Source organism: Archocentrus centrarchus, chromosome 12, assembly GCF_007364275.1.
Source record: "Archocentrus centrarchus isolate MPI-CPG fArcCen1 chromosome 12, fArcCen1, whole genome shotgun sequence".
Classification (NCBI taxonomy): domain Eukaryota; kingdom Metazoa; phylum Chordata; class Actinopteri; order Cichliformes; family Cichlidae; genus Archocentrus; species Archocentrus centrarchus.
This window is the reverse complement of record NC_044357.1, coordinates 14,188,583-14,198,839: the sequence shown is the minus strand read 5'-3', so window position 1 is coordinate 14,198,839 and position 10,257 is coordinate 14,188,583. Positions and strand designations below refer to the sequence as shown.

General features: G+C 40.3%; 1 protein-coding gene across 1 annotated transcript; it reads left to right on the top strand.

Moving 5' to 3' along the window:
- Window positions 1-4,634: 4,634 nt before the first annotated feature.
- On the top strand, window positions 4,635-8,330 carry s1pr3b (sphingosine-1-phosphate receptor 3b). Its single transcript, XM_030743377.1, has 2 exons — window positions 4,635-4,770; window positions 5,200-8,330. Exon 2 carries the CDS (start codon window positions 5,269-5,271, stop codon window positions 6,415-6,417), a length of 1,149 nt encoding a protein of 382 aa, XP_030599237.1. The 5' UTR covers window positions 4,635-4,770; window positions 5,200-5,268; the 3' UTR covers window positions 6,418-8,330.
- The last annotated feature ends 1,927 nt before the right edge of the window (window positions 8,331-10,257 follow it).

Here is a 10,257-nt window from a genome sequence, read left to right as displayed (position 1 = left end):
AGTTCTTCCACACCAAACTCTCTCAGCCTGGTCCTTGTCTCAGCCTGGTCCTTGTCTCAGCCTGGTCCTTGTCTCAGCCTGGTCCTTACTTTGTGCACTGGTGCGCAGTCATGTTGGAACAGGAAGGGGCCATCCCCAAACTGTTCCCACAAAGCTGAGAGCATGAAAATGTTCAAAATGTCTTTTTATACTGAAGCATTAAGATTTCCTTCCACTGGAACTAAGGGACCGAGCCCAACTCCTGAGAAACAACCTCACACCATAAGCCCCCCTCCACCAAACTTTACACTTGGCACAATGCGGTCAGACAAGTACCGTTCTCCTGGCAACCGCCAAACCCAGACTCATCTGTCGCATTGCCAGATGGAGAAGTGTGAGTTGTCACTCCAGAGAACATGTATCCACTGTTCTAGAGTCCAGTGTTGGCATGCTTTACAATACTGCATCCAATACTTTGCATTGTGCTTGTTGATATAAGGCTTACAGCTGCTCAGCCATGGAAACCCACATGAAGTTCGGAGGTCTGTAGCGATTGTCTGCAGAAATTTGGTGACCTCTGCACACCATGCACCTCAGCATCTGCTGACCCCGCTCTGTGATTTTACGTGGCTGTTGTTCCCAATCATTTCTACTTTGTCATAATAACACTAACAGTTGATTGTGAAATATTTAGTAATGAGAAGATTTCACGACTGGACTTGTTGCACAGCTGGCAACCCATCATGGTACCACGCTGGAATTAACTGAGCTCCTGAGAGTGACCCATTCTTTCATGCCTAAGTGCTTGGTTTTTATACATCTGTGGCCATGGAAGTGATTGTTACATGAGAATTCATTTATTTAAATAGATGAGAATAGGTGAGGCAATATAGTGTAATTAAAAACGATGTGTGTAGCCACTGCAACATAATTGCATTTGTTTCCAGATTTCCATTCTGGAGCCTTGACTTTGGCATTTAAAAAAAAAAAAAGATGATGAATCAGTGACCTATCCAGGGTGTACCCTGCCTCAATGACAGCTGAGCTCCAGCCCCCCCTTGTGACCCTGAATTGGATAAGCAGTGAAGAAAATGGATGGAGGGACTACTAGATTGATCTTATAATGACATGTTATGGCTTTAAATTATTTTCTGGCAGTTATGCACTGGATCACATTACACTGAACTGTATTATATTTTGTTCCCTTATGCATGTATGTGGAGGTACACAAAGCACTACATGTACACTTACATGGAGCAGAGCTTGCAGCAACCGTGGCTGTAAATCATATAATTAATACAGGGGGGCTTCAATAGAACTATACAATACAAAAATGTGACTTTTAGGGTTTATTTTTTACACATTCAGTGTTAAATGATTTCACTCTGTTAAATTTATGCTTTTATAGTAATGTCAGCCAGTCTGACAATGGATAGCCGTTGAGAACCCACTGTAGTATCACTGACATCATATCCATTGGCAGAATTTCAAAGGAACCCATCAGATTACGCTTGCAGTTGGAAACAAATGAAATGGAACATTAAAAGTGCTGCGCTTAACAGTTAGAGAAGGTAAAAGCACTAAATATCCCTGCAGCCAAAGGAAATGACAGAACTAAAGACCTATTTCTGTCTGTGTGGCCTCCTGAAGTTGGCAGATCCTAGACTAAACTGTGCCACAGCTGAAATTATGCCCCAGAAACCTCTCCGAGGTCTTGTTCTGTTAAGAGACCGCCATGCCTAGAAATACTGCTGCCACAAACCCACAGGGCAGGAGGGGACTGTCCGCTTCAGATTTGCAGCTCAGACTCACGGGGTGTGTTTTTTTGCCTCAAAATGGTGAGGGTGAAATTAAAGGCAGTGCCTTCATGTAATTGCACATGGATGTGCCCACTGCCCATGAATCCGACCCCAGCTCTTGCACTCTAATGAAAGGTTGAGAGCTTGAACAAGGCAAACCCTGGCAAAGTGATGGCTACAGGGATTTGAGCCAAATAGATTTTGTAATGTGCCCATAGTAATATAGCAGAGGGCCCTTATCTTTATTCTATCCGGCCATTTTCATTTAACCATTAGTTCTTCACTTTGAATGAGAGGCTATTGTGTTAGCAGTCAGAACAAACCTGCATTATAATCAATTATGAATGTCTTCAGGATATGTTGTACAAATAGGCATTTGTAAGCATGCTTTGCTTTTATCCAGCATTGTTATACCTTTAATAATGGATGTCTTTATAGATTTTGGCAAGTCAAGTTAAATTGTTAGTTAAATGTTTCATATATCTACACAGAGCGAGTTGACCCTGTGCAAAGCTACTTAAAAAAGAAATCGACACATCAAACCTTTGATGTACGTATTATTATACTGCAAGCCAAAATGTCCAGATGTATGTAAAGCAGTACTAGCTATTGAACTGCCTTCTCCAGCTGCCATGTTAAACTGATGTTATATGGTAAGGTCTCAGTATTTATAAGTGAATAATGTAATAGATATTAATACACTAAAACAGGGGTTGTAAGTACTTCAACAGTGTCGGACGCGCAGCTTTTACCTAAATAAAGGATGCTAGTATTGATCACATAAAACTATATACTATAAACTGTCCAGGGGCCGGCTGTAGCTGAGCAATGGAAACTTTCCCCGAGGAATGGTCTTACCATCTGTGAGGCCAGCTACTCTGCGGGAAGCAAGGTTATACTGTACAGTGCGTTCAAATGATGGGTTGCAGCTTGTAGGTTATACTTAAAAAATATGGCATTATAATAGCAGGAAATTGCACATATCACACATGCTGCATTGATGATTTAGGGGAGTCTCAAAACATCAGATGCTGAACAGTGGAAGATGCACAGACGACTTATTTAATTAGTGTTCTGCACACAAAAAGATGACAAGACGATTCACCCTGGTTTGAATAAAAGAAGCGGCTGCCTACAAAGGAACATTTTAGTGAGGGTGGTCTTGAAAAAGTGAAAAGCCCTCCACCCATGCTCCTCTTCTGCAGGCTATGAATATACATAAACATAGACTCACTCTAACCACATATTATGGGTTAGTACTTGCTGATGGTTTCATATTTGGAACTACGTTTATGTAAATGCAGATGTGAGCCCCACATCACTGCAGTTTGCTGAAAAACCCAAGGTTTTTCCAACCATGTTCCCCGTCTGTTAATCCAGCTGCCTTTTCGTACACCCACTCTGTGATTGGTCCCAGATTTGCTGCGGGTCCGGAGTAACTATTTGGCTTTTTCCCTGAATTTTTCCCATTGCTGCTGGCACAGTGTGACCTGCAGGAAATGACTGCGAATTGTGACTGTAACAATGCTAATGGACCGATGCCAGACCACAGCTGTTTATTTAACCACACAAAACATTCCACTGGGTTAATAGCCACAGACACTCAAGGATATTGACTATTTAATGATTTTGGTCTGTGACACAGTACAGTATGTGCTTGGTTTGGGGGAAAAAATTGCAAGCAGCTAAATGTGTGGCACCATATCAAGTAAAGCAATAATGTTCTTTGCACTGGAAGTAGTGACTCAGTTATTCTGGGCTCAAGCTGCAGACTTTGTTTGAAAATGGAGCTTTGTGTTTTAGTCTTACGTGGTTCACTGTGTGTTCTGCTCTAGTCGGGGAAGTCTTAAAATCACCTCAAAGCTCTTTGTCACATCTGTTTTAAAGAGTCATCATCTGTCAGACTGCCTCTCAGACTCTTTGCTGCCAGCCCTGCCCATCCTTCCTGGATATGAGGTCACAAGAAAAGGACCAGAACAAAGGATGGGCTGCAGTCATAAGCTCTAACAGCACAGCTTTCTCCTTTTTAGTCCACGTCACATAGAAAAAAATGCATCTGTGAAAATGTAAAAATAGCTACTGTAGACCACTGCAGGCTTTTGTTTAAGTCTGATATATGTATGGTGTTCAGGTAAATCTTTAATTTTGTGTATATTCTTTTGTGTAGTTTTTATTCTCCTAATTTAATTTACATTCTGTTCACAGTTTTTATTAGTGGTTCAAGCCTTATTGTTTTTGGCTTGGCCTTTGATTATTTATCTTTTTCTTAATTTTTCTGACAAACCACTGACCTCTCTAGGGTGTACCATGCATCTTATCCTGTGATAGCTGGAATAGACACCCCCCCCCCCCCCCCCCCCCAATTGCTTAATTGGATATGTGGACAAAAATGGATGGATTTTTTTACTTTTCCTGATTAATTTATTGTTATAATTAAAAATTAACTGTAGAAAAATGCTACCAAAGCTGTTTTAAATCATTAAAGTTGGCTTAGTTAAAAGCTAATTAAGCAAAATAACCCAAACCACTTCGATGTGCAGATAAATACTTTGCACCTATAGTTACAGTTAATTAAACCCTTTATATAACTGTTTTGTTGTTAGTATTATAATGAGCATAGCTGAGGGTAAACTGTGAAAATAAATCTTTGCAGCTCGTTTCCACATACAGTACATACCTCCTGGCTGTGATGCTTCTGACCCCTGAGCAGCCTCCCCTGCGCTCGCTGTCCGGACTGAAGGAGGGAGGGAGGGGTGTGACTACCAGCAGAGCGTCGACAGCTCCGGAGTTTCCAGAGCTCGGTTTAAAAAAAAAAAAAAAAAAGAAAAAAAAAAAGAAAGAAAAAGATGAGGAGCTGCTCTCTTCTACTGAACAATAAAGATGGACTTAAAGTTCAACAGAAAATATAGCAGCTAAGAAACTCGGCAAGGAAATGTGTGGCCACCAGTGCGCGATCGACTTTAAACAGAAAGCGACCTGCGAGCATCCAGCGGTAAGTTACGTTAAAGCTGATATTTTGGAGCGCTAGACAGCTTGAAGCTGCAGAAATACTGACCACTTAAACCTGAGCTGTCGATGAGATGAGGCGAAAACTCACAGATCACGACTGTAGTCATGTCATGCATAATTTGTGTTTTCAAATGAGCTTCTTTGCAGCTTCAATTTTTTAAGATTCCTGTTCTATAAAAAAAAAAAGGGGGGGGGGGCAAAGCACAATCAGAGTTTATTTGAAAGTGATGAGTGGATTTTCTTTTAAAAGTAGCCTTTGTTTTTAAAAGCTTTTTTCCTCGTGAATAACCTCTTGTTTCCATAACCAGTGGAACTTAATCATTCAAAACAATAATCTTAAAGTACAATAATGGCAACGTGATGATCTGTAAATTGGCTGCACTCTGTGATAACACTCAATCTCCCTCCGCAGTTGAACACAGTGGACACCGCACTCCCTGCTCAAGTCTGACCTCCAGTGTCGGCAGCTGGTATTTTGACAATGATCAACCCTCAGATAGAGCTCCACTACAACTACACAGGAAAGCTGGCCCACCGGCCCAGCGTTGGCACGAGCCCTGGCACTGTGGACACCAAAACCATAGTTTTCCTCATTATTTGCAGCTTCATCGTCTTGGAGAACCTCACTGTGCTTGTGGCCATATGGAGGAACCACAGGTTCCACAACCGCATGTATTTCTTCATCGGTAACCTGGCGATGTGCGACCTGCTGGCTGGAGTCGCTTACCTGGTCAACCTGCTCCTATCAGGAGAGAAGACCCTGAAGCTCTCACCTGCTCTCTGGTTTGTCAGAGAAGGAAGCATGTTTGTAGCACTTGGAGCCTCCATTTTCAGTCTCCTGGCTATTGCTATAGAGAGACACCTAACTATGATCAAAATGAGGCCTTATGATGCGAACAAGAACTACCGGGTATTTCTGCTCATAGGGACCTGCTGGCTGATTGCCATATGTCTTGGAGCTTTGCCTATTCTAGGCTGGAACTGCCTGGATAACCTCCCTGACTGCTCCACAATCCTCCCCCTTTACACCAAGAAATATGTTGCTTTCTGTATCACAGTGTTCATGGTTTTGCTCTCAGCCATAGCCGTCCTGTATGCCCGCATCTACATCTTGGTTAAGTCCAGCAGCCAAAAGGTGAGCAAGCACAGCAGTTCAGAGCATGCCATGTCCCTTCTGCGCACTGTCATCATTGTAGTTGGGGTTTTCATTGCCTGCTGGACACCCCTCTTTGTCCTGCTCCTGATGGATGTGGCATCCAAGCAGAGGTCCCCTATCCTTTATGAAGCTGACTGGTTCATCGCTCTGGCGGTGCTCAACTCTGCGATGAACCCAGTCATCTACACTCTGGCCAGCCGCGAGATGAGACGAGCTTTCCTGGGTCTGATTTGTGGCAGTTGCTACAGGGCGAAAGTATCTGTAAATGGAAGCGGGAACAGGCAGTCTCTGGAGCCCAGCCGCAGCAGGAGCAAGTCGTGGAGTAGCCAGAACAACCCAAACCAGAACCAGCAGAGCCCCAGGCAGACAGAGCTGGAGACGGGGCGGGAGCCAGACAGGGGCCACGGAGAGGTTTCAGTGGTGGCTGGAGCGAGCAGGGGTACCGCTGAGGCTACGAGTGACAGAAAATATTAAAAGGAGAGAGCTTGTAATTTACAGTAAAATCCTGAGCTTACGGGCTTGTGCAGTAATCACAATGAAAAAATTGATTTAAAATGAAGGATTCTTTAAATGAAGGGCCGATTTCTGACGTTTGCTGCAGGGCAGTGGGTTCTCTTTGCTAAATCTTCATCATCTTTAATGTTTGCCTCTTTGCCAGTCTCCAGTGCTAAAAACTTTCAATTTTGGAGTTACATAGTGTTTTTTTATGTTTTGTTTTCTTTGCTGGATAACAGTCATTGCCACAGATTACTGGTGCTCTTACCCTGAACAGAAAAGACATTTACCTCCGTGGTTACGGCTGTGACCGCCTATGATAAATAAGAAGTGAACGTTTGCCTGCAATTACCACATAAGTGCAGTTACATCACTTCAAAAACAATGTAATGAAGAATGATTGTAGACTATTATTACTGCAATGACAAACAGCTGAAGGTATTTATTAATCTACATAGTCTGTATTTACTCAGTAATCCTACAGTATGCTGGGCAGTTAATCTGCATTGTATAATAACTGAGGCAAGAGTTACACATGTTGAACTGGTGCTTTTTTTTGTTGTTTGTTTTGTTATTTTTGTACCATTTTGTTCACAATCAAAGAACTGCTTTGTAGCAGCCAAAGTAGTTTTAGTGATACTCGGGCTCCATCTGTTGGCCATACTCAGAACTGCAACAGCAGCTCTACATGTATTTTGTTCAGGTTTTGCTGGAACCTTAGAAGCATGAAACCAGTAGGCTTAAGACTTAAGAGGCATGTGAAATAGAAATAGGTAGCTAAATGCAGGTATACATATCAGATTTTAAAAAATTACAGCTTTGACTCAATAAAGTAAAGAGAAAAATATTACATTTACTCTTTAACAACGCTTCATCGGGTCCACCTTGTGGACAGTAGAGAGTGCAGCTCTTATAGCTCTTCATAGGTCAGGATTTAGAAACATGGGTGCAGCTTTTAGCATGCCTGGTTGAGCAGGTGACACGCATGCCGAAGGCTACTGCAGAGGTTTTGCTCTGAGTCTGCCCCCAGACAATTTTCTGCATGTCCCCCCCCGGCTCCCTTTTCTTTCCTGTCCACCCTCTGTGCTGCACCATCTAATAAAGGCTGGAAAAATAAGATGTAGGAATATTCTGTGGTTTTAAGATTTCTGCAGTCAAACACAGCACGTTGAATATGTACTAAATTTTCTTTTGCTTATGTGATCATTAAAAAAAAAGACATCTATTTCCAAAAACAAGTTCCACTTACTGTGGACAATCCACATCTTATTTTCATGGGAACTTTCTTTATTATAATATATCAATAGTGCGGACTGTGGATTACCCAGAGTAACACTTACACAGAGACATGGTTACAAATTCTTAAAGCAAAATCTGAACACTTGAAGCGTTAGAAGAACTCTCAAAGACGAGTATGCGTGAATCTGGGTAAATTAAAGCAACCGGGATTATGAATCATGAGCTGAGATAAAATATCTGTTACTATTACACCAGAGAAACAACAGCGATTCTACACATTCACGGTTTTATTGCCAACAGTCATACAGAATAATGATTAACTAATACAACCAAAAGATTAAATCTGTAAACATCATTTGGACTTGTTTCTATGTTTTTAGTTGCTTTTTTTCTCTTTTTTTTAAATGCCTGTCCCAAAATAGTGAGTTTCTGTGTGATTTCCTCTGACAAAGATTTATATTTAGAATCTGGAAATGATACATTTATAATATATAATAGAGATTATGGGAGGGGGGGGGGCAGATAGTGAAAGGGAACAGTAGTCTCAAGCAGCAACACGCAGCAGGGCAAAACACAACCTCTAGTGAACAGGCATGCCCCATTGAAGATCAGCTATTGCACTTTGAAGGAAGAGAGAAAGAAAAAAAAAAAAACAACATTGTACAAATAAAAGGCACATTTTCATCAACAGAAATCTGGAAAGACGCCATGTTCTTATTTTTACCCCGGCGAGTTTGGTAATTTCTTCAAATCTCAAAGCCGATCTCATGTTATCGCACAGACTCAAGTACGGATGTTTTTGATATTTGCTTTGTTCAGAATTTTGCCAAATTTAGTCTTTTTTTTTTTTTTTTTTTAACATCAGCGTGGTGCTTTTAAATAATTTAGCACATTATTCTTTCTTCAGAGTTGTTAGATTTGATGAAATTATGTCCCAACGAACTGGAGAATGTAAAAGTAAACCGAGGATAAACATTAAAGAGTGACAAAACTCTTTAATGACTCTTTGTGTCCTTCTCCACGGGACACAATGAATCAAACTCTTTAACCAAAACGGATGTGGTGGATGTTTTTATTCTCAGTATGACCCCCCCAGTGCTGTGGGTTGTGAGATGCATGTACTGTACACTCCCTCTTGCAGCAAAACACAGGCACATTATATTACATTGCATCTGTCTCGTCAAACTCATTGAACACATGCTGATTTGGGTTCAACTGAAGTGATCCGGTGCATATCAAATACAATGCCCCATTCATTTGGTATCCATCAGTGTCCTGACATTTGTAACGATAAAAGCATTAAAAAAAAAAAAAGTCTGTTTCCAGTGCTGCTGTGTATCATTTCTATGAGCCTTTTCAAAACAATCTGGATAACATAAATACTAAACTGTTCAGAGGAATGGTTGTGTATAGTGGATTGCAAACTCAAAATTAATAACTAAAAACTTGCTCCTTAAGAGCTGTATTTTCCTTTCAAATGCAGCAATGTTGCATCCTTTCTTACTATTAACTAAAGTGGATGCAACTGACAGTAGGAACTACGTAACTCTATGGTGACACCTTATGGCAAAACAGCATTATTACTACAAGATGTTGACAGAAATAAAACCCAACATCAGTAACTGAAAGCGATCAAAAGCATGTTCGGCACAAAGTGTGAACGCAACCCTTCTCGTCTCGTGTGACACGTGTGAATTAAGTGACCTAACTTTTGTGTTTGTGCTATTCATTGCAGATCCTTCAAATTAAAAATAATATTTAAGGTTTTAAAGGTTCACAAAAAGCTAAAAATGTTAATCAAGAATGTGAGAATATCCGTTGCAAGCCCCAAAACTAATCACCGACTACACACCTAAAAGAATTCAGCGAAAAACCAATTCAGAAATAGTTTGAAAAGCTTTTTTTTTTTCCATTTTTTTTTTTTTTTTTTTTTTTTACAGTGGCAGCATACATAAGCACCTCTTTCAAATAAAGGGGTATCAAGGTCTACGAACATGGCCACAAGAACAGTTGATTTTTAAGTCATGCGACTGCAGTGACACGAGAAAATACTTCATAAAAAAGATTATCTTTAAAGCCATTGACAGCACTATGAAAGGGTGGCTGTTTGCACCCCGACAATTTGTGACAACTGCAAAGCAAAAAACACATTCAGGTCTAAACTCCAATAAAAGCAGCTTTTCGTATAGTGACTAATTGAGATTAAAGGACATTTTTCCCCAACGTAATTTCATTACAAACAGCGTTTCTGTTTCCTCAACATCTTAGCCGACAGTTCCTGTAGAAATGTGGTTGTGCTTGACAGACAAAACTAAAGTTTCAGATTTTTATTCTAAAATACTCTTGTTAACACCTCCTTGAGGTTTGATTTGCGCTTTGTCTAAACTACAAGAACAATAGTCTTTTTTTTTCATCTTTTTAAAACACCAAATTGAGATATTATGTCAAATGCACCTGTCTTCTCAAAAATATAGCATTTCAGTCATCACAACAAAATAATAACAGTTTATATATATATATATATATATATATATATATATATATATATATATATATATATATATATATATATATATATAT

Coding starts and splice junctions, on each gene's coding strand:
- s1pr3b (XM_030743377.1), top strand. CDS start 5,269: ATGATCAACCCTCAGATAGAGCTCCACTACAACTACACAGGAAAGCTG.